The 23,578-nt window shown below is 54.1% G+C and overlaps 6 protein-coding genes across 6 annotated transcripts; 4 read left to right on the forward strand and 2 right to left on the reverse strand.

Annotated features, from left to right (window-relative positions):
- Positions 1-367: 367 nt before the first annotated feature.
- J4E88_000158 (uncharacterized protein) lies at positions 368-3,469 on the reverse strand (the record flags this gene model as incomplete). Its single annotated transcript, XM_049393838.1, has 1 exon — positions 368-3,469. One exon carries the CDS (start codon positions 3,467-3,469, stop codon positions 368-370), a length of 3,102 nt encoding a protein of 1,033 aa, XP_049259667.1.
- A 3,309-nt stretch (positions 3,470-6,778) lies between these two features.
- On the forward strand, positions 6,779-8,251 carry J4E88_000159 (uncharacterized protein; the record flags this gene model as incomplete). The annotated part of the gene is made up of 3 exons (XM_049393839.1): positions 6,779-6,859; positions 7,168-7,241; positions 7,291-8,251. The coding sequence occupies 3 exons, from the start codon at positions 6,779-6,781 to the stop codon at positions 8,249-8,251; spliced, it is 1,116 nt and encodes a 371-aa protein (XP_049259668.1).
- A 1,812-nt stretch (positions 8,252-10,063) lies between these two features.
- On the forward strand, positions 10,064-10,603 carry J4E88_000160 (uncharacterized protein; the record flags this gene model as incomplete). The annotated part of the gene is made up of 1 exon (XM_049393840.1): positions 10,064-10,603. The coding sequence occupies one exon, from the start codon at positions 10,064-10,066 to the stop codon at positions 10,601-10,603; it is 540 nt and encodes a 179-aa protein (XP_049259669.1).
- A 210-nt stretch (positions 10,604-10,813) lies between these two features.
- J4E88_000161 (uncharacterized protein) lies at positions 10,814-11,359 on the reverse strand (the record flags this gene model as incomplete). The annotated part of the gene is made up of 2 exons (XM_049393841.1): positions 10,814-11,148; positions 11,209-11,359. 2 exons carry the CDS (start codon positions 11,357-11,359, stop codon positions 10,814-10,816), a joined length of 486 nt encoding a protein of 161 aa, XP_049259670.1.
- A 1,155-nt stretch (positions 11,360-12,514) lies between these two features.
- Positions 12,515-13,691, forward strand: J4E88_000162 (uncharacterized protein; the record flags this gene model as incomplete). Its single annotated transcript, XM_049393842.1, has 4 exons — positions 12,515-12,942; positions 12,996-13,173; positions 13,227-13,588; positions 13,640-13,691. 4 exons carry the CDS (start codon positions 12,515-12,517, stop codon positions 13,689-13,691), a joined length of 1,020 nt encoding a protein of 339 aa, XP_049259671.1.
- A 3,833-nt stretch (positions 13,692-17,524) lies between these two features.
- On the forward strand, positions 17,525-23,567 carry J4E88_000163 (uncharacterized protein; the record flags this gene model as incomplete). The annotated part of the gene is made up of 4 exons (XM_049393843.1): positions 17,525-17,529; positions 17,581-17,607; positions 17,745-23,192; positions 23,246-23,567. 4 exons carry the CDS (start codon positions 17,525-17,527, stop codon positions 23,565-23,567), a joined length of 5,802 nt encoding a protein of 1,933 aa, XP_049259672.1.
- Positions 23,568-23,578: the final 11 nt, after the last annotated feature.

Genomic DNA, 23,578 nt, shown 5'->3' on the forward strand with positions numbered 1-23,578 from the left:
TGCAAAGAAACGAAAGATTTGATCACAAAGGAAATGACTGATGACAAGGGAATACGAGATGGAGACTGCCGGACCGTTGGAATGCATCGGCTGCCAACGGTAACGGAGATGCTGCACATCCAACGTCGACTCTGCAAAGTGGGCCAATGTGACATGCAGCTGTCAGGAGTCCAAACGCTCAGTGTTGGTGGCGTCGCGAGCTCCTGTTGGCGAAGGACAATCCTTCGGAGAGAGGTCGCGTAATTTCCGACAAGGCGGCCGAAGCTACCAAATCTTGTGCGCGCGGCGTCTTCTCCGGAAGCTTCTAGATTGAGCAAGTCCACTCCGCATATTTTGAGTTTGCGTTTCGGTCTGTTTGTGCCTTTGCTCACAGTACGTCCCAGATGTTGCGAACAATGGGGTTACTGCCAGTTTGGACAGGACTCCGGGGGTCAACGGTTGCCTTTTCGGGCGTCCATTGCCGGGGTAGTGGTTCTTCCCATGCGGTATGGCCGTTTCGTCCGTCCTTGATCGTCTCGTTGGAAGACACCGGACTCGTGTCATCGCCAGAAGACTGGAGTTCGAAATGAAAGGGGTTCCTTGTGAACTCCTCAGCACGCGGCGACATGAGAGCGTCGATGTCATCAGCAGCATGTTGAGGAGCAGAAGGTTTCGGCAGCTTTGACTGGATCTCGGTTTGTAGCTTGTGCAATTTTCGTTGTTCGCGCATGTTCGGTGATGAGAACCTAGTGCGAATGGCCTTGGCGGGAGTTGAAAGGAAGGTTTGACTAGGCGATCGGGGCGTATCCGGTGCCTTGGGGAACGCTACAGGAACAGGTTCAGCCGGGTCGATAGGGGTCAAGGCTTGTTTTTCGGGTGAATTGCTAAGGCTGTCGATGCGTGGTCCGGCGTCTTGGCTATGTTTTGGGAAGGACATGGACAGCAAGCTGGGGGCCTGGAACATGGGGTTTGTTTGCGCCGTACCGTCCAGCGATGCAAAGCCGTTGAAAGTCTGATGGGCAGGCGGTAGGATGGCTTGGAATGACGGCCGTCGATCCTCAGCTTCAGAGTCCTTGATAGCCGCTATGCTGGGCCTGTCGAACGGATTGAAGTCTGCTCTTGTTGGCGATGTCAAGCCGAATGGATCCTCATCTGCTACCCTTGGCTTTAGTGGAGTCATGTGGAATTCCGTGGCACGTGGCGACTTTAGGTCATCTTCTAGGCTTGCGTCTGTGCGGCCAAAGATATCCTTGGGAAATTGTGTAGCCACTGGCGAAGTAATCTCAGGCGCGGAAGGTTCGTTATCCAGATCGTAGCCTGCCGGCCATGGGTTGTCAAAAGAAGTCTTGATTGGCGACATGACCTCAGCATCGGATGCGTCGTAGGAGCTGAAGGAAGGGATGTTGAAACTCGCTACAGCTGGGGATCGAAGTGGCTCAAATCCTGATGGTTGTAGAGGCGCCAGGTGTCTCTCTCCTGATCCGAATGATGAGTCCTCATCGTTGCTCAGGCCCAACCGTAATGGAAGTTGACGTGAGAAGTTGGGGACAGAGGAAAGCTTGAGAGTAGGCTCGGAATAGTCTTCGCTGTCAGAAACATCTTGAGTCTGAATGGTCGGCACGTTATCGTTGGTGACGGAGACTACAGGCACAACGTGACCTGTGGGATCGACATAGGGCGTCGTTGTCGTCGGAGAGGGCTCGGATGGGACATCAAAGTGCGCAGGGCTCGAGTCCCAGGACCGACGGAAACTATTTGAGAAGGCTCCAGTGGGTGCCGATAGGGGCCCTGGAGATATAGCCATCATGTTGCCTGTGCTTGCCCGTTGCATGCTGATGTCGCTGTCGGGTGGTAGCGGCGCTGTTCGTGGAGTGCGCGATCCCGAACCAGAGTCTCTATCGTACGAAGAGTACTTGTTGTTTCCTGTGGAGCGGGTGGAAGGAAGGCCAGCAGATCGGCGTCCATACCCTTGATTGTGATATGAGCGGCTTTCGTTTTGTCTTAACAAGCTGTTGCGGAACTCTTGCAATTGCATGATGAGGTTCATGTTCGGTCCGATCCACTTGCTTCGCTTCTTCGCCTTGTCGTACGCTTCTTGCACACTCATCTGCGGGTCCTTGTACAGGCCGTAGGCAACGATCAAACTGGCAGAACGACTGACACCACATTGGCAATGGATGAGTACGCGCTTCCCACGCTGAACCCTCTCGTCTATCATCCTGACCAGCTTGTGAAGGTCGGGAACAATGTCTGTGTTGTGCTCCCAGGGCATGTGGATGTACTCTGGTGTCTTGTATGTCTTGCCCTCGATCACGACCTCGCGCGGCTGTATGGTTTGCATGACCGGCGTGGCTTTGGGTGTGGTTGGCGAGCCATCGTCCATACCGAATGATTGCTTTGGTCGCTGTCCAAGGGTAGCAAAATCAACATTCTCCGCTGGTGGGCCATCTATGCGCCTGGCATCAATGTCTTTTTGTGACTCCACCGTTGGTGTGGTGAATGGGTTCTTCACTTCGCTCGCGACGTTGATAATGACATCGAAAGTCGTGGCCTGGATAGCAGTTGGCTCAAAGTAGAGGAACACGCCAGACTCATAGATACAGATGGGGCCGTTGGGATAGGCAGCCGGCTTCTCCTCTCGCGACTGGGGAACATCGAAGTTGGGTTCCTGGTCCTCTTCCTCTTCCATTTCAAAGGGGACTTCGCTGAGACCACTTTGCTTAGGTGCAACAGGTCGTAGAGGAGGCAATTGCATACCACCCATTGGATTCGTACTCGGTGAACATAATGGTAGCGAAGGAGATGACTGGAAGTGGCGAAGCGGTGGGCGATTGAAGGACGGTGTTGAGGGTATGAGCAATCGTACTGGTTTACTCTCGTTGCTGCCAGGCGTTGAAATTGTTAAGCTCAAGTTGGACGGTCGACGCTTCGGGGGTGTCGGTGGTTTGATAAACAACGGAGATGGCGGTGCCGAGCTGTTCTTCTCTTTGGGAGCAACTGCTATGGGAGCTGGGGTGTGCGCGCGCAAGTTGCTGAGCGAAGACGCTGTGTTGATACCAAGGTTCTTCAGATTCCGAGGCTTCTTTGCAGGTGTTGTGGGACGCTGCAATTCGAAGAACGGGCCGGCAGACGGTTCCCCGACAGGTGCTTCTGCTCGTCTTGACCTGAAGTCGGCAACGAAAGACGAGGGCGTGATTGTCTTTGCGAGGGGCGATTCGGGAGACACGCCTGGAGAGGGGTCTGTCACCGAGGACGAGTCCATGGTTGATATGGTTGTGGTCGGGGAGTTGTCGGAAGAGCCCGTCGATGTACTGTCGCGACTTTCGCTGTGGATGTGGAAGGAGGAGAAGGGTGTGCCCGAGTTGGTGTTGGGGCTCGTGGCAGGACGTGCTACATTCCCGCCATTTTGGCCCTTGCTGTGGTGATCTCCTCCAAATACGGCGCCGAATGAGGGCATGGGCATGAATGAGCGCGCGCTCGTCTGAACCATGCTGGGACTTGTGTGTGTTGCCAAACGTGGGCAGTGGTTGCGGGTGTTACTGGGCCAACGTGGAGCTCGCGTTGAGGTGGAGGGCGAAGGAAGGCAGTGGGTGAAGGACTGCTCGAGTTTCTTGGAAGGGAAAGAAGAATTATGTGTGTAGAAAGCCCTTTTCAGAGTCGGAGTGTCAGCATCATGGGATATTGTGGGCGAGGCAGACATGGCAGGCGCATGTGTTTCGAAACGAGGGCGGCGGGACGGGGGAGTGGGGAATGGAGGCTGAAGATAGGTTGAGAAGCTGCTCCCAGACTCGAAGATTGGTGGTAGAGTGCACATGGTCGAGCAGGTAACGGTTGACAGGTGACAGGTGCCCGTACACTGCCTCGACTACAGTCATGCTCGCGCAGACAGACAACGGGGCACAGGAATGCGGAGTTGGGACACGAAAAGAAGATGCGGCTTACCTGGGTGCCAACAGCAGTGGGGAGGGGCGCTGGCGTGGTGAATTGGAGCGAGAATACCAGATCCTCTACTAAGCGCCTGGGGGAAGGAGCGACTGGGCCGGCGATGCGCCTATGCCTGAGGAGATGCGGCGTAGTGGGTAGAAAGGGCAGGAGCGGGCGACGCAGCGGGTGCGGGTGGTGCGGGCGGCGGTGGTGAGGAAGGCGCGGTCGAGGGTGGGTGCCGCGCTCACGATGGGGGTCTGTTGCGACGCACTCTGGACGATGGGGAGGGTCGAGGGCAGAGTGGTGACCAGCTTGGGCAGTGCGGACGAGGGAAGCCGGTCGATCGCAGAGCCGCTGCCGCCTGGATGTGGGAGGAGGGGGTCGTGGTAGGCGAGGCGAGCACGCTGTGTGTCGTGATTGAGGCGGCGTGAATGCGTCTTGTCGATGGATGGGGGAGACGAACTGCGAGCTGCGCTAGTGGCTCTGTGGAAGCGCCGACGTTCCAGGAATAGCAACCGCCGCCGGTGCGCTACGAGGCAGCTGCGACCACTAGGACACTAGCATGTCAGACCCATGAGCGTCTTGGGACCATACTACACAAACGCGCCAGTCCACTCAACCACCGCGCCTTACAGCCTGTCTACCGTACCGCGGCCGATCTTGGTTCGCAGCGTACGCGTAGCCGTCATTTCCCTCGCCTAGCAAACAAATACTCGCCATCTCCGCTCCACAGGAAGACTGCGCTCGACAAACTGCCCTTCTGCCCTTGTTCCCCGGACCTGGCGAACCTGGCGAGCCTAGAGTAGGCCCCTGGAGGCCGCATCCTGAAGACGGGAAGGCCCAGACGAGATACCTCGGAAAGAGGTTGGGGTCCGCGCCATATTGCATCCACCCCAGACAGTATGTAATCCGTCCCGTCTCCGGCCTCGACGCGCTCGAGATGAATTACTCGTCGTCCAGGTCGTCGTTGTTGTCAGCGCTCACCACCGCCGGGACACCCTGGCCTCGCTTCGCATGCCACAGCCATCGTTTCGACTCTCGCTGCGTGCAAGACTGCGACTGCGACTGACTTCATCGCGGCCTTCTGAGGCACAAAACAGTCGGAGCAAATATCTGCAACGTGAAACGCACCGTGGGAACTTATCGACCCACCTGTTGGCGGGGTGAGTTTTTGCGTCTCCGTCATGTGAGGATTACCACGCGTTTCATCTCTCTGCCGTCAGTTTCGCAATCCTAAACTCTCCCACAGCATTTGTGGACCTTTTTCCCGTATGACTGCCACGCAGAGCCGCAGTCCTTGCAGTACCTGCCGAAACGTATTTCCACCTCTGCCGCCGCCTGTGCCCTGAATGTTGGTAATTTGTTCTTTCTGTTACGCAAAGCCCCGATTCGGCGAGCCCACACCAAATGCGTTTCAGCATCTTTTAACACCGGCAGAATCCGTCCTAAAAAGCAACGCGACACCGATTCGGGTACCCATGCGAAGATCCAACGACTCAGGACAGTCCGCCTCATCTTCCTGGGCACGTGCTCTTGAGATCGGGATAGGTCGACTGAGCGACTCATTGGTAGTTTCCATACTTATCAACTTGCAACGTGGAGATCAGAGCCCAACTCTTCGCTACCAACTAGACGGGTTTCCCGACTGAGTCGTCCTTGGGAAGTGTTCTGGCCTCCCAACACAAGGCCCCAATAAGGCCCGAGTCTCTTTGCCGGCCCTGACGCTACACGCAGTGAGTCGTAGCAGCTGTGACAGAACAGTCTGGTTCTCCCGCTATTAGGGTGATTTGGACCAAGCAGCATTCTTTTCGAGATAACAGATAAGGGGTGATGTATCACGGGCCTCAGTAAGGTTCAAATGTTTGCGATCGTGCTGGCGGTCCGAGAACCTAATCCTCTGCGACGACGTCGACCAGCAAGCAGGGACGTGCTCTGTACATTTCACGGTCGACCTGATCATAGGTTTGGTTGTGCGTGAAGTCTCAACATACTCAAATGAGGTTCATGCGCCCCTGTGGCCTATGTGCCGTGGTACCTGTATTGTAGCACGTCACCACGACACACTGCGCGCATGTCATAGCTTTTCCGGACTTGCGTCCGACTTCATAACATGGAACGCTATGCTCGCTCACAAGAACGAGTAATGTACCTTTGTGTCCAGCTGTAGTCACAACTTTGACATAGGCGCTTTGTATATCTCAGCTGGATTAGAACGCTGCCAGAGACATGTGTAACAGGTCGTGGGTGCTGTATGAGAAGGGGATGTGACTGTGTCAGAAGCTACAAGTCGCTGTTCATTCTTACCGAGTCACGTTGTTCTCTAAGCATACTTGAAGGTATGACGGAAGGACAATGCGCTCATCTGTAGATGTGGTTAAACTGCACTCTCTGATGAGAAATTCGATGTATTAGTATTGGAAATTGACCCATTCCACAAGCTAATAGTTCATTCAATGGAAAACAAGCTCTCTGTTACCTGCAACCTCTACATATGTAAAAGACGAGATCTTATATCGGGCTTCTTCATAGTCAGTACCTGACATGGCCGTAGCAATGACAAACTCAGCATGGCTACGTTGGTAGGTATTCATCCACGAAGAAATTGGGGTAGAAACATTCAAAGCCATCATCGCTTTCGCCTTACAGTATAGCTCAATGTTCAAAAGATTTTAATAACCTTCGCAAAACTCCAGGCCAAAGTGCATGTTCTGTTGTTCAGCGTGCAGACGCGCTCATCAATGACCACCACTAACGCCAAGCCAAAGCGGGCTAGCGCCGCCCACCATGCGAAATTCAAGCGAGCCCGAAGAACTCGAAAGTCGAGAGCCTCTTCTTTTCGCGACAACTAACCACCAGGTCAATCACAACAGCGATCATGTCGAGGCCAACCGTCACCGTCGTCTCCGCCAAGGGCGAGGTCACCAAGGACACCGTCCCCGTGCCCAATGTCTTCAAGGTCAGTTCCGCCGCAATTCGAACTTCGCGATACGATGCAAACCACAACCGGAGGGACTGAGGGCTGCAACGGCAGCTGGAGGAGTGCAGACACGGGAAGAACACTGGAAGAGCGGGGACACAAGTGGTAGCGGAGAATGCTCGCATTGAGCTGGACTACGCAGAGTTCTTCCCATGATGCACTCTTGTGAAAGTGTAGCGAAAGCCGCATTTTCTGGCTTGTCTGCTTCTCTCAGTCTCTTGGACATGGCTCTGCAACGCATTCGGACACGCTTCAGGGATTTTGGGCAATGCTAACAACTCTTCCAGGCACCCATCCGCCCTGACATCGTCCACGCGGTGCACACTGGCATGAACAAGAACCGCCGCCAGCCATACGCTGTGTAAGCCTACCTCGCGCGCTGCACAACCCCACAATCTAACAACAAGCAGCTCCGAGAAGGCTGGTCACCAGACTTCTGCCGAGTCCTGGGGTACCGGTCGCGCTGTGGCCCGTATTCCCCGTGTCTCTGGTGGAGGTACTCACCGTGCCGGTCAGGCTGCGTTCGGTAACATGTGCCGCTCCGGTCGCATGTTCGCGCCCACCAAGGTCTGGCGCAAGTGGCACCAGAAGATCAACCTGAACCAGAAGCGTTTCGCTACCGCGTCTGCGCTCGCTGCTTCAGGAAGCCCTGCTCTTCTCCTTGCCCGCGGTCACGCCATCAGCACCGTCCCTGAGGTTCCTCTCGTCATCTCATCGACTGCTTTCGCCGATGCTGCCATCAAGAAGACCTCCGCCGCCGTCGCTCTGCTGAAGGCTGTCGGTGCTGGTGCCGATGTCGAGAAGGCCCGCAACACACGCAAGGTCCGCGCTGGTAAGGGTAAGCTCCGTGGCCGCCGTCACACTCAGCGCCGCGGACCCCTCGTCATCTACAACCCCGAGGAGGATGGCAAGGAGCTCGTCCTTGCTTTCCGCAACATCCCAGGTGTCGAGACCTCATCCGTCTACTCCCTGAACCTCCTCCAGCTCGCCCCCGGTGGCCACCTCGGTCGCTTCATCGTCTGGACCTCATCCGCTTTCAGCGCTCTCGACAAGGTCTACGGATCCACCGCTGAGCCCTCGGCGCTCAAGAAGGACTACCTCCTGCCCTCCACCATGATGAGCCAGCCCGACCTCAGCAAGATCATCAACTCCAGCGACGTCCAGAAGGTCCTCCGCCCCGTCCGTGGCGGAGCCGTCTCCAAGCGTGGTGTCGTACAAAAGAAGAACCCGCTCAAGAACTTCCAGGTGCAGCTCCGCCTCAACCCATACGCTGCTACCTTCTCCAAGGAGAAGCTCGGCCAGAAGAAGCTCGAGCAGGGCAAGCCCGAGTATGCCACCGAGACCTTCCACGAGCTTATGCACGAGAACTAGATGGTTGTTGGTTAGCGTTATGATTTCCTAAGGTGTTCTCTCTTCGGCTGGGATGGACTGGAATGATGAATAGCTATGACAAATGTAGCTCTTCACAAAATGCCTCTGAGAAGGTTTCACTTCCACTCCTATTTATGACCATTGAACCAGGCGTTGCATTGATGAGGGTCGTCCACATGTTGCGGATAGTTGTTCGTAGTAATGTGGTATTGCATGATCGACAGCTTTGCACTGACTCTGAGAACTCTTCCAAGTGTACTCTCATACTAGCAATACATTGCCCAAACGCCGTCGCTATGCTTCAAAGTTGCCCTCATCGCGAGAACAAGCCCTCACTTGAACAGCCGCCTTCCACCCGTTCTGCCCATAGTCCTCTCCACACCCTCCAGACTCATACCCGCGAATCCCGCACCCCCGCCATCCCGATCCCTCTTGTACCTCCTCAACGCCTCTCTCAGGTGTGCTGGTGTAAGCGGTCCCTTATCACACGCCTTCAGCCTATCCTGTAAACTAGCATCCTTCTCTACCTCCTTCCACAGACTCTCTGTGCGATCAACCTGCGTCGGATACCATCCCGCACTCGTAATATCGGAATTAGTCGGCCTATTCCTATCATCCTTGATATGAGCACTAGGTCTGACCAGACTCTGACTGAGGATGGGGCCTGGTAGGTTAGGGTTGGGCAGATGCGTGCGGACGGCGGACCATTCGTCGCGGACGGTGAGGGCGCGGTCGATGAGCTCGCCGATGAAGGTTTTGGAGTAGGATGTTACGGCGATGATGATGGGTTGGGGGACGGATTGGGAGAGGGTTTGGTTGACGAGTTTGCGGACGGTTTCCCGCTTAAGGCGGATGCGGCGGTAGGTTGCGTAGCGGTCCATTTGGGCTGGGGTCATGAAGTCTTCTAGCATGCTGTTGGATCACATCGTATCAGTAAACCGGACTCTACAAGAGCTGATGAAGTGAACCGGGATACATACCGCTCGTATTCCTTCTCCTGTTTCCTCCGTGCTTCAACACTCATGCCGCCTTCGATTTCCATGCCCATTTCCTCCCCCATCTCGTCATCGTCGTCGTCTTCTGCTTCTTCTCCGCCGTCGCCATCTTCGTCTTCGCCTCCGATTGCACTTCGACCGTCCGCGCCTTTACCGCCTCTTGCGCTTGAGCCCGCGACACTGCCTCCGTCTCCGCCCTTCTTCCGTCGCTTCTTCCCTCCTACGCCGTTGACGACCGATGTGGTGATGTTGCTTTCCACGGACGGTGAACGCGAGTACTGGCGCGGGGAGCCGCCGACTGATTCGGCATCTGGGGAGAAGGCGTTGCGTAGGTTGGAGGGTTTGCGCTTTTTTGTGGGCGCGCCAGAGTGAGAGGATATGCTACCGCGCTTGCGACTGCCCGGGACGTTGAGCTGTGGGATATGCGGTGGTGAAGCCATGGTCGCGCGATCACCAAGAGTACCGGCCTCTTGTGCTGGCGTCGTAGTAATGGGGGGTGGTTGGGTGGGAAGGCTAACTTCTGCGGGTTGGATAATGGAATGGGCCCTGGGGAAGTCGCGATCTCCGCCAAGCAAAATGATGGAGCGTCGACTAGCGCGTTTTGTGCTCGGAAAGCGCGACCGGGTGATTTCGTCATCGACACTCGGGAGATGGATACTTGCGCCTGTTGCTCTCATTCAGCGTCTGCGCTCTCGACTTTCACCATGTAAAACGAGATAACAGCAGGCGATCTGCCATTAATACCAATTCACACGCATAACGTTTGCCATCTTCACTTTGCGTCCTATACCCGCACACAGCCCAGCGTGCCTCAAAGATGCCATCCTACGAAGAATCCTACGGCCAGCAAGCCGCCCAAGCAGCAGGCACAGGCGCAACCGACACCGATGGCGCCGTACAAGCACCACCCGACGCACGATCTACCTCTGACCTCCCACCTGCCGCCCTCGACCTAGCAGCGCGCCTTTTCGACCTCGCCCGCAGCGGGGACACATCGACCCTCTCGCAATACGTCAGCGCCGGCATCCCCAAGAACCTCACCAACTCATCCGGCGACACACTTCTCATGCTGGCGTCCTATCATGGCAAGGCTGAGACTGCGAAGATGCTGCTGGATAACGGCGCGGATGCGAATGTGCTGAATGGGAGGGGTCAGAGTCCTATTGCGGGGGCTGTGTTCAAAGGGTACGATGATGTTGTTAGAGTGCTGTATGAGGGGGGTGCAGACGTAGAGAAGGGACAACCGAATGCGGTGGATTGCGCGAGGATGTTCAAAAGAGGGAATTGCTTGAAGTTGTTTGGTGTCGAGGAAGGTGAGGGGACTGTGGTGGATGCCGATGCACATGCTGTATCGTAGTGGAGGCTCCGCAGTGTTGATGATGTGTATTAGACTTGCTCACTCGTTCAGTGCCGGCGCCCCGACAGCTATAGGGTATAAATATATTACTCAAGAAGTCGGATACTAAACTCTTACTCCCGCGCAACACATAGTCTGGCAGTCTGATCCACCCGAAATAACCTTCCTACAAATCATGGTATCATATCATCGTCCTTCGGCCCCAACTCCCTACTTCTTCTCCTCCTTTCCCTTGCCGCCACCAAACATGCCTTCAACGTATCCACCAGCACTCTTTGCGCCTCCTGCAACGCTGCTGGCACCTCCCTTCACACCATCTGCAGCACTTTGTCCATAACCACCCAGTGGTCCTTGACTCTCAATAGAGTTTCCCTTGTCGTCCTTGCCGCCACGCTCAGCACGGTTGATGCCCTCTTTGGAGACGGCATCACCGAGGGGTTGTGCGAGTCCTCCCTTGCCGACCTGGCCGCCGACGAGGTTGTTTACGCCGTCTTGGAGGTTGTCGACTTGGTCGACGCCTGTGACCTTGGTCTGGTCGAGTTGTTCTGTGAGAAGAGATGTTAGCGATGTGTAGTTAGGGATGAGTTAACATGTAAGAGACGTACGTTTAGTAGCGTAGGAAGCCTTGTTATCCTTGGTGAACCACTTCAGGTATTGGTCCTCGATCCATGGCATCCATGTCTCGTACTTTTGGTTGTAGTACTCCCCTGCGGATTCCCTGTAGGTCTTTTGCGATCCCTTGTTCTGGTCTGTCATCTTGGGCAGTATGAATACTGTTTATTAATCGTATTGGAGTGTAGAGATAGTGAGGTGGATTATTCGTAAGGTCGTGTGTATTTGCATGTGAAGACGCAACACACAGATCAGGCAGTCAGCCATATATACTCCACCTGCATGCCTGCGCCTTCCCGTGTGTACGCCATCTGCGCCAGCGGTGATCTCATCCTCGATCACTTGCACCGTGCTTGTTACAAGTTTGTGGCCCGCTGTGGTGGCATCGAGACAGGGGTTGGTGCGTGGATGGGTTGCGCTATACGTCATCTGAACCAGAAACCCAGACCAACTGATCGTCCCGCGTGGAAACCTGCATCTCGGACAGCATCTCTTGGCTGGACGGCCGCCTTTCAAGTTATCTACGCGGGGCCAAGGGCGCCTGGACTCTAGGGCTGGGTGTCTGTTGGGCTCGGCTTAATTGGTTCGTGGGGTCGCAGATTGTGTAGGCAGGCTTTGGTGGGTGCGATGACTGGACGCTAGCAGCTGGCTTCGCAGATGAACGTCTTCAACCACCTGCATGCGAGGGCAGCGGCTTTGTGGGTATTGAGTATGGCGTAAAGATGCTGATGGATATCTAACGAGAGACATGTACAAGCTTGTCAACATTGTAGTGTCCAACGCGGTGGTGCTTAGGTAGGAATGCGTCACGACAGTCACGACACAAATACGATATCCTGAGCAGCTACAGCCACGAATGTTCGTACGGCATATCGCGACACACCGTCATCTCATCGCGCCTCTTTGGTTCTATCTGTATACTCGCATTCCTACTTTCCTGGCGATGTGGAAGGCAGTCAAAAGGCCTGTACCTTGAAGAAATTCAATGTACTCTATCATGCACATCTGCATTCTGAACTACGTTGAGTATCTCTACGATCTGGTTCACTAAGCACGGTAATTATACAAAAGAATTGATACAGTATACGACCGCCGGATTAGGCTGGACTTCCAGTCGCATTTTCCTCACTCACTGCCGATTACACAACGCTCCTTCACTTGTTAGGTCTTGGCACTTTTCTTTCTCACCGTCCTCCATCGCACATTGAATTGCCCACAACACCATCGTTCATTCACAGTCTTTCCGCCACCGGCGGCGTTCGAACGTTCCATGCGATAAATAGACTTACTATCGCTCAAATGTCTGACACCGACCCCGCCGATTCTGCGCTTCTCGTCGAATCGCAAGCCATCGAACAACTCAACCGCGCAAGGCGCCAGCTTCGTCGATCCAGAAACTCTGTTCGTGCGTCAGAACATATACTCCAGCTACTCAACCGGCTTGTGCCCAGCCTCACAATTGACGAGCTTCGAGAACTTTCGCAAATTCAACGGAGCATGGCGCGTAACTTACGTACACGAGGTGAAGCTACCGGAACTACAGGCGAAGGCGAGAACATTGTTGTTCCAGTATCTGTACCTCAAGCCCAATCCGCTCTCAAGCCTGCCACGACGCTTGTTTCTATGCTGCCAAAGACCCCATACAGCGAGGTGAAGGAGGCAGAGGGGACCGTGAACACACCCGCTTATACCAAAGTACAACTGGCGCTCTTAGAGTACCTTAACAAGTAAGTGGTACACATGTAAGGGCTGATGTGAGAGATGTACTGACGCTCTTTAGGCACGCATCCGAGAAGCTCACGGTCCGGCAAGCTCATAACTGGACAGAACGTATTGCAGACAACATGCATCCCGCTGCCAAGGATGCGCTGCGTCTCTGCTACTACATGCGCTCGCAGGGCTTCGACACGTACGCCGATGTTCGGGATGGCTCCATCGAGCTGTATCTCTCTAAACAGGTAATCTCAGCTGTCCAAATTGTATCTGAGGCGTATACTTACCTCGTTCGCAGGCACCAGAGAAGGGTCGCAGCAAGGCCTCGTTGTATTGGAAGCAGAATTACTCGACGAACGCCATAGAGCACACGGTATCTGAAGCATATATCCCACCCCGTCCGGCGCGATACGACGATTTCATGCCCTCGATGGTCTCCGGGGCTCAACTTCTGAGTGATCTCTTGGCTGGGCCAGATCCAAGTATCCCTCAACATCCAGGTGGCCCTGGAGAGGATGCAGGAGACCAGGCCGCTCCGGTACCGGAGGGCGACCAAGCACAAGAAGACGTTGAACCGGCCGAGCATGATGTCGCTACTATGCTCGCCGTCGCTCAAGCAGACTTGGAGGCTCAGTTCTTGTCTGATACCCCCGATTCAGAGTACGTTTTCGTTCCTTTCCAATCAGTGACCCCTGCTAACAAACTGTTTAGCGCCGTTGAAGCTCTGCTCGCCCGCATTGAGCAGCTCAACAGCCAGGAATGAGAGGACTAGGTTGTGCGCAAACGTATGGGATGGAGCACTTTGAGGACTACATGGGTTTTGGAGAGGCACTTTTGTGACATTTCCGTGCCTTGTAGACTCCAGGATGTACTGTGGCGTAGTTGCTAGGTTATAATACAACTCCATCTGGCACTAAAATCTTGGCAATGGTCATGCTCTTGAGTATTTAATCCACCCATCCCTTGATGACTTTCCTTCTGCATCCTGATGGCACATTCCAAGTTACTAAAATGGGTATCCCGCCCTTGCATGGCTTCTGGACTCCGAAAATACACTTCATCACTGTTCATGTGATAGAAGAAAGACCTCAACATGTAGTACGACAAGGCCATGTCCTGGGCGCGCTCGAGCTGCTCTTCAAATGAGAGGCGCGCGAAAGCTATGACTGGTAGGGCATTTCCAACGCTTCGATGATCATACCCGATTGTGTTACGTGTTTCAAAAAACACATTGTCCCTGATGATGTGTTGGTCTTCCGTCACCACCGTCGCTAAGATCCATGTACTCAGACCGAGTATGGATTTTGTTTAAATACACGAATATTTCGAGCTGTCATTTCGCATTGAAAACACATTTGATACCCCAAAACTTCAGAGTACGTGTGATGATCTTTCTCGAGAGTCCAAAAATCTACTACGTCTCACGCATGTCTTGCCCGCCACCAGCACCCACGAAACATCACCAAAACGGCATCACATGTCTGTTCAACCGCAAAACTTCAGTCTCACTGGCCCCCACGCTCGGCCTCCGCTACTACGAGTCTTGTTCATCGTCTAGATAAGGACCACTAGCGTTCTACCATCATATAAAGAGATGTTCATCTTGCTTCCTTCCGTCTTCCACAAACACACACGAAAAGTGTGCTTTTCCAAAACACGCGAGCCACCGACCCATGTCGTCCTGGAGTCGACGTGCCAAAACAGCCATTTTCCCCGCACATGCTCTCCGGGAGAACTGGCCATGGCACAGCATTTTGACCCACAAAAGGCATGAAACGATTGTTAAATGTGTTCAGCTCGACGAGAACAGCTGTTATTGTCATATCTCAAAAGAGCGTCTTCTTTGGTAACATGCGGAGCATCGCGGAAATGCTTCGTAGACTGCGAAATGAGAAAGTACAAAAAAGAACGAGAGTGTACCATATGATGGTCTGGATGAAGAAGGACAGCAGCTTTTCTAAAAGCCGTTCAAGGAATCCAACATGTTTCTCCATCTTCGCATCTCTGGTACGTGGATACAAAAGTCATCTATTTTCATTTCTCTTCTCTCTCTTTGCAACCTTAATCAAGCTGCACAACACCAAAAGACATCAGGCGATCATCCGATGGTGGGAGTCCGCCTCCAAAATCCCGAAGACAACAATTCGATGTTCCTCGGTTTCTGCGTGCGGAAAGAGGAACATTGACTGAGCGATCTAAGTCTCGTCACCAGATGTCTGTCGATGTTCAAACGATGTATTAAATGTACTCAGAGTGTTCATAGTGTGCGAGGGCATGCGTGCGTTAAAGGCCAACGTTGCGGCTTTACGATGTCACGCGAGAACATGATGACTGGTAGACATCAGAGACAGCCTGAAATCGTCAAGTGACATAGTGCTTAGCGACATCGACTTCCCTCCCGCGCAGTTGAGCAAAGTATGTGCTGTGCCACACTGCAAGCAGGGATTAAAGTGCCCATTACCCCGCAGATGCACCCGTCTCAACTCTCGACAACGACAACAACGACGGCGACTACGATAAGCGGGCCAGATTTTGTGAGTAGGTAAGCACCTGGTGGAAGTTGGTTGCTAAACAGAGTACTGATTCCTTGATTTCGCGCAGACCCAAGCGCCGCAGTAGGACCGGCTCTTTGATTGTCGAACATGGCTTCTCAGGAGCCTGATCAGCCCGATATTACATCCATCTCAGGACTAGATGATTCTAGCATCTATACACCTACCACGACTACCGAAAACGTTAATCCAGACCCTGTGAAAGATCACGCCTCGACGAGTTGGGTCCCTTCCGATGGATCTACCGTCATCATTCGCTCTACCTCATGCGGCAATGTGCTTACATTGCTCGATGGGAACATCGTACTAGCGCCGCCTAGTGGTCGTGGATCCATCCTGTGGCAGTGTGTAGAAAGTTCGGGCTGGTTCGGATTCCGAAGCTGCGTCTCAGGCAAGTTCATATGCCATGGTCGGGATGCGAGGCTGAAGTGCACGGCGGAGCAGCATCATAGTCTGAGATACTTTACTATTACTCCAGTACCAAAAGGGGGTTACATTATGCAAATGCCGGACTGGTGGACTCTTCGTCCTGTAGTGATCAATGCCGAGAACGGGCTGCAAAAGCTGGGGAGGACTGGAAACAAGCTGTCTGAAGGAATTGTATGGAACTTTTTGGAGAGTGGGGCCGGTAACGCTGAATTTCAAGAATCATAAGTAGGTCAGTCTCCTCATAATCAAGGCAAAGCCTTTCCGGCCGCCCCTTAACACTGTACCACAACGTATGATGTCACAGAACTAGAATTATGATGTGTCACTTGGAAGGCGCGCGTTCCTGACACTTCCTCGACGATGCGATCCAGGCGTTGCGCTAAAGCTTCACGCGTCGTTCATGAATGGTAATAGTGGATGGGCACGGACGTGTCGCGGACCGCTATCTGCAGTCTGCAGCCACAGGCGCGGTACCAAATAGAGGGTAGCACGAAGCGTTGACCGGGTTTGTTGGACTCCACCTCGAAATTACATGTCCAACGCGCAAGCGGTGCGGGGAAAACGTCGCATTCCCATGGGAGTGCGCTGAGGCCCGAAGACAGGAAAATCAATAGGAAAAAGAAGACGTGTAGACGAACGACATCCCCAGAAGACATGTCGATGCAGGCATGCGCTAGCTGCAGCGCCTTATGTAGATCAATCCAAGCGAGAGGTTGGGTCCGGTACATCCGCCCTGCCACGGCTACTGGATATATACAGAATGCGCGTTTGTTACCCGTCGAATAGGGCAGAGGGTGTCGCGGAAAGGGCTGCACTGTTTGCGGCTGCTGCGATGATCGAGAAGTGGTCAAGGGCTTACCGGTAGGCAGCCTTGTAAGCCACCAGGGCACCGGAGCGCTTTGGCTGGCTGTCAGAAATGAAGATGGTAGCCTAGCCTAGTGACAACGACGCGTTGATAACGATGAGGCTGGGGGTTGTGCGACTGTAGTGAGTGGGTGAGTAGTAAGTGCAAGTGCTGTCGCGAGAATGTCGCGACACCAAATGCGATCATCGTATGTGATTACGAGTAGGTGGGGTGGAGATGTTGGAAGTTGGTCTTTGAGCAGGCGCGTTGATGAGCGGTGATGGATCCGGCTAGCGTGCAGAGGCCACATCTCTGTCAAAGGAAGTCGCGACCGGTTCATCGCACCGCGCACGACCAGCATCAAAAATACATCGGACACGGTGAATCGCCTTCGCAGTAAGAGAAGGCAGTCTGTTTGCACCTGCGTTACTCTGGCCGGCGCCGTTGATGTTGCAAAAATTTCCCTCTGCTCCCTGAAACGGGACGCACGGGCCAGGCCACTAGCCCGTTCCTGGTGGTGATCCAGCCTACTTAATGACCTGTTCATTCTCTTAGATAGGCCCGCAGCCCACCTTCTCCGACGCGCTCCCGGCACCGCATCGAGTTACCACCCCATCACGTGACTCCCTTCCACAACTCTGACTACACAGCCCAAACACTTCTGTGCCGTGCCCAGTGCTTCCATGGCTACGCCTGCGGGCGCCTAGTAATTTCTAATTCTCCTGGTCGCGCTCCACCTGCGAGCCCGACTGTCAAAAGTGCAGCGCGAAGATGAGGTTTGTCGCATATCGCATCGATGCATGCATGACGCGCTAACGCTTTGGTAGTGCCACCAGATTGGATCGTCTCGTAACGTGAGTATACCCGGCGCATGTCCTGCATGTCTTTCACTGCTTGATCAAACTACGTTGCCATCTTCTGCGACAAGTTAATCACGCTTGAACAGCCTTGCTTCTTTTGTCTCTGTTGACTCTCGCTAACCCCCGCCAAGGCTCCTCGAGACTGGCAGCACAGCATTAATCCGAAATACAGCAGCCGACCAGCTAGCCGACGTCCAAAAACAACATCCCGATGAGCTTTTCAATCTTCTTACCCGAGTCATACCCTATTTGCGATCAAAAAGCTGGGAAACTAGAGTTGCCGCTGCCAAGGCGATAGGTGGCATCGCTGCCAATGCCGACAAGTTCGACCCCAACGCCGATGACCAGGATGAGTCCGTCAAGCCGGAAGCCCAACCAGATTCCAATGGCGATGTCAAATCGGAAGACAGCAATGGCGCACTCGTCAAGAAAGAAGAGAACGGCGATAGCACACTACCACCGCTCGCCGATGGACTCGATCTTGCTATACTGGACCTGCCTTCTATCCTCAAATTCGGCAAGGTCCTAGCCTCTCTCGGCACTAAGGAGCATGACTACAAACTGGCAGCCATGGACCCCGCTGAACGACTGGAGTACCAAAAGAGCACCCTACTCAAGCGACTTGGCTTTGAAGGCGCATGGGTTGAGGACCTTACACCACCCCAGGAGATGATGCCACAAACTCCCGCTCCAAAGACTCCCGGCATGCACCGTATCGACACCAACGTCTCGCGGTCAGAGAGCATGCACCATGGTAGTTCACCTACTGCAGGCACACCTGATGGCAAAGGACTCAGCAAACGTCAGCAGAATGCCTTGAGGCGCAAGAACAAGAGACAGGCCGCTGGAGGTGCTAGCAAAGTCCAAGTTGTCGACTTCAATTCAACTGCAAGGAAAGACTCACAAGCTGACCTCATCGAGACCCCCGTTCGCCCACATCCTAATGCCCTAAAGTTCGAGAAGTCGGAGAACGGAGACGAGGACGAACCCATGAACGACTACTTCTCACTCGACCGCAACGGCGGAGACGACGATGCGAAGTTTGTGAAGGAGTTCAAGGGCGCGCCTGTAGCGGAGAAGTCGTCTTTCCAAACAGAGGCCGAAGAGCAAGGGCTTGAATGGCCGTTCGAGCGTGTCTGTGCGTATCTTGCCGTCGAACTTTTCGATTACACCTGGGAGGTACGCCATGGTGCTGCCATGGGCCTACGAGAAATTCTCCGTATTCATGGCGGTGGTGCTGGCAGGCGGAAGGGACTCAGCCGGGCGGAGAACGATCGGCTGAATCAGCGATGGCTGAATGATCTGGCATGTCGCATGGTCTGCATCTTCATGCTCGATCGCTTTGCAGATTTCACCGGCGATAATGCTATTGCGCCCATACGAGAAACGGCCGGACAAGCGCTTGGGTCTTTGCTCCAATACATGTCTCGCGACAACGTCCTTGCAACGTTCCAGGTTCTCAATCGCCTTATCATCAACCATAACCTTCCTCTCGACACCAACCCTCTGAGCGCACCCTGGGCCTTGTGTCAAGGTGGCATGATCGGACTACGGTACCTTGTTGCTGTACGAAACGACCTACTCCTCGAGGACGGCACATTACTGGATGGAGTCCTCGCCGCAGTCATCAGCGGTCTGAGTAACTCCGACGACGATGTCCGAGCCATCAGTGCAGCTACCCTTATTCCCGTGGCGAAGGAATTCATCGAGATGCGTCCAAAATCACTCGAGCACTTGATGAACGTAGTCTGGTCTTGTCTCTCCAGTTTACAGGACGACCTGAGTGCCAGTACCGGCTTTATCATGGACCTTCTGGCCAAGCTTTGTGGCTTTCCTCAAGTTTTGGAAGCGATGCAAGCCAACGCACGACAAGATCCGACCCAATCATTCCACGAATTGGTGCCACGACTCTTCCCCTTCTTACGACATACCATCACCAGTGTCCGTGCGGCAGTGCTGCGTGCGCTGATCACTTTCCTCAACATCCAAAGCGAAGGCTCGGACGGCTGGGTAGATAGCAGGGCATTGCAACTCATATTCCAGAACATCCTGCTTGAACGCAACGAAGGTGTCTTGAAACTCTCCCTCCAGCTTTGGAATGCTATCGTCGCAGCCTTGGGTAGCCAACTGGCGCCTCTTATGGAACCCATATTAGATGCCGTCATTCCTCTCACGCTCACACCTATTGGAGTATCACGTCACCCGATATCGTTGAACAAGTCACTACTCATCAAACCCTCCGGACAAGCCATGGGCCCGCCACCCGACTCTGAGCCGAGCCGTAAGTCGTCTCCACCAGATGGCAGTGAGCCAGCTCAGAAGAGAAGAAAGAAGTCGCGTATTGGAAAGGACGAAACGTCAACACCTACTCCAGCCTCACAGTCTCATAACGTCGACGGACACATGATCACTGGTGATCTCGAACTCATAGGCGCGGACGTCATGATCCGTTCCAGGACTTCTGCAGCACAAGCTCTCGGCAAAGCGATGGGAGCCTGGCCTGAAGAGTCGAGGCTCGAGACCTTCAGATCTAGGCTGCTGGCCCCATTGTCCTCTCAGAACTCGTCAACCCAACTGACGGCTGCAATCATCATTGAGGAGTTTGGAAAGAACCTGGCAACTAAAGATGCCTTGGCTGAGTCCTTCGTCCAGGCCCTGCTGCCTATGGTTGAAGGCGAGAGGCCTGCCGCCTACGAGGATCTTGTGCCCAAGCTGCAGATTGTTCGGACTCAATGCCACTCTTTGTTGAGCATCTTCCACGACGCCCATGTCCAAAGCCTGCCACAGATTGCTGCCCTTGTCCAGGGCATGCCGAATGCGAACCACTATGCATTTGGCGTCGCAGATGCCGAGAAGCTGATCAACGTGCAGTTCGAGAAGCTAAAGAAGGCCATGACGCCGTCCGCCCGCATGGTCGCAGGAGCAAATCTGGACACAGCACGCAAGGAAGTAGAGACGAGCATTCAAGAAGCCAAGGACATCAAGGAAGAACGCGATGTTCGCATCAAGGCCGCTGCAGCCGGTGCACTTGTCGCGCTCAACTCACCCCCGAAGAAGCCATCGCCACCGATCAAGGCTATGATGGATAGCGTCAAGAAAGAAGAGAACGTTGAGCTACAGAGACGTTCGGCAGCCGCAGTTGCTGGCTACATCGTGTTCCTGGTCAACGCCAAGAGATCTGGTGTGGTCAACAAGGTTGTTGGCAATTTGGTCAAATTCTACTGCATGGAGACAGCCGAAACACCCGAGTTCGCCGGACAGTCACACATCGAAACAGGCATTCTTACGCTCAAGAAAGATGAAGACGTGCGCGATCACCCAGACGCTGCTCGATTCGCAGAAGAGTCGCGGGCAGCCAGGATCACCAAGCGTGGTGCGCGAGAGGGTCTTGAGAAAGTCGTTGAGAGCTTCGGCGCTGAGATTTTCGAGAAGGTGCCTATCCTAAAGGATTTGATTGAACGACCCATCAAGGACGCCTTTACCGAGGCCACGCTTCCCGCGCAAATCTTCAACGAGGACGGCGTCTTTGGCCAGGAAGTTGTTGATGCCCTATCAACTCTACGTGCTCTGGCCGGCAGTTTCCACCCAAGCGTCAGAGGCTTCGTCAAGGACCTGCTTCCACTTATTGCCAAGGCTCTCCAAAGCAAATTGTACGTCTTGCGGTACGCAGCTGCCAAGTGTTTCGCAACCGTCTGCAGCGTCATGTCTGTCGAAGGTGTTACCATGCTTGTCGAGAGCGTGCTACCAACCATCAGCGACGGTGGAAATGTACACGCGCGCCAGGGAGCCATCGAGTGCATCTACCATCTCATCCATGTTATGGAAGACGCCATTCTACCATACGTCATCTTCCTCATCACCCCAGTTCTTGGTCGTATGAGTGACTCAGACAACGACGTCCGACTACTGGCTACAACCAGCTTTGCCACGCTTGTGAAGCTTGTACCACTTGAGTCTGGAATCCCCGACCCGCCAGGCCTTCCGGACACTCTCCTCAAGGGCCGAGACCGAGAGCGCAAGTTCGTCGCCCAGATGCTGGATGCGAAGAAAGTGGAGCCTTTCGAGATTCCTGTCGGTATCAAGGCGACGCTCCGTTCATACCAACAAGAGGGTGTCAATTGGCTGGCGTTCCTCAACCGGTACAACCTTCACGGTATTCTCTGCGACGACATGGGTCTTGGTAAAACGCTACAAACGCTATGCATGGTGGCAAGTGATCATCATATGCGCGCAGATGAGTTCGCCAAATCCGGCGATCCAAACTTCCGACGTCTACCATCTCTCATTGTATGCCCGCCCACGCTGTCTGGTCATTGGCAGCAAGAGATTCGCCAGTATGCACCATTCCTTAGCTGCGTAGCCTATGTTGGTTCGCCACCTATCCGCGGCCAGCACAGGAATCAGCTTGACAAAGTGGATATTGTCATTACTTCGTACGATATCTGCAGGAATGACGCCGACATTCTCAAGCCCATCACCTGGAACTACTGCGTACTCGACGAGGGTCACTTGATCAAGAACTCAAAGTCCAAGACCAGCCAGGCTGTCAAGCAATTCCAGTCGAATCACCGCCTCATCCTCTCCGGTACACCTATTCAAAACAACGTGCTCGAGCTATGGTCGCTCTTCGACTTCCTCATGCCCGGTTTCCTTGGTACAGAGAAGGTCTTCCAGGAACGTTTCGCGAAGCCTATCGCTGCCTCCCGGTTCGCCAAGAGCTCGTCGAAGGAGCAAGAACGGGGTGCGCTGGCGATCGAAGCTCTACACAAGCAGGTACTTCCCTTCCTCCTTCGCCGTCTCAAGGAAGAGGTGCTGGATGATCTGCCGCCTAAGATCCTGCAAAACTACTACTGCGATCTATCTGAGCTGCAACGCAACCTTTTCGACGACTTCACCAAGCGCCAAGGCAAGGAGATTCAGTCCAAGGCCGGTAATGCCGACCGCGAGAGCAAGCAACATATCTTCCAAGCCCTTCAGTACATGAAGAAGCTGTGCAACTCACCTTCGCTCGTCGTCAAGGGTCCCACCAACAAGGCATACGAGCCGACTCAGCAATATCTCAAGAAGCACAACACTACGATCGACGACATCGCGCATGCACCCAAGCTCGGCGCTCTCAAGGATCTGCTTGTGGACTGTGGTATCGGTGCATCCGACGTGGTCAGCGACAAGTCTGCCGCCGCTAATGGCGACCTACCGGAAGCTGTCTCGCAGCATCGTGCCCTCGTCTTCTGTCAAATGAAGGAGATGCTCGACATGGTTCAGCACAACGTGCTCGAGAAGTTGCTTCCGTCCGTGCAATTCATGCGCCTTGATGGTGGTGTCGAGGCTACCAAGCGCCAGGAGATTGTCAACAAGTTCAATACCGATCCTTCATACGATGTCTTGCTTCTGACAACCAGTGTCGGTGGTCTGGGTCTCAACTTGACTGGTGCCGATACCGTTATCTTCGTTGAGCACGACTGGAACCCGCAAAAGGACATTCAAGCCATGGACCGCGCGCATCGTATCGGTCAGAAGAAGGTCGTCAACGTTTACCGAATCGTCACGCGCGGTACCTTGGAAGAGAAGATCTTGAAGTAAGTATCCCGAACTCCCCCAGTTGAACCCTGTCACTAACAAATGCTCCTAGTCTCCAACGTTTCAAGATCGATATCGCTTCCACCGTCGTCAATCAACAAAACGCGGGTCTCCAGTCCATGCAAACAGACCAGATTCTCGATCTCTTCAACGTCTCGGCCGATTCGAACGATCCTGCCGCACTACCAGCACCGCCCAGCAACGCCAAAGACGATCGAACAGGCATCGACGAAAACGACGCCGTCGACGCGACCGGTGCGCTGAGAGAGAAGGGCAAGAAGGGCTTCTTGGACGAACTAGGCGATCTCTGGGACGAGAAGCAGTACGAGGAAGAGTTCGATCTCGACGGCTTCCTCGGCAAGATGAAGGCTTAAGCCATGCCCGG

The sequence above is a fragment of the Alternaria novae-zelandiae genome, assembly GCF_023758075.1.
Source record: "Alternaria novae-zelandiae strain BMP 2774 chromosome Unknown scaffold_1, whole genome shotgun sequence".
NCBI classification, from domain to species: Eukaryota; Fungi; Ascomycota; class Dothideomycetes; order Pleosporales; family Pleosporaceae; genus Alternaria; species Alternaria novae-zelandiae.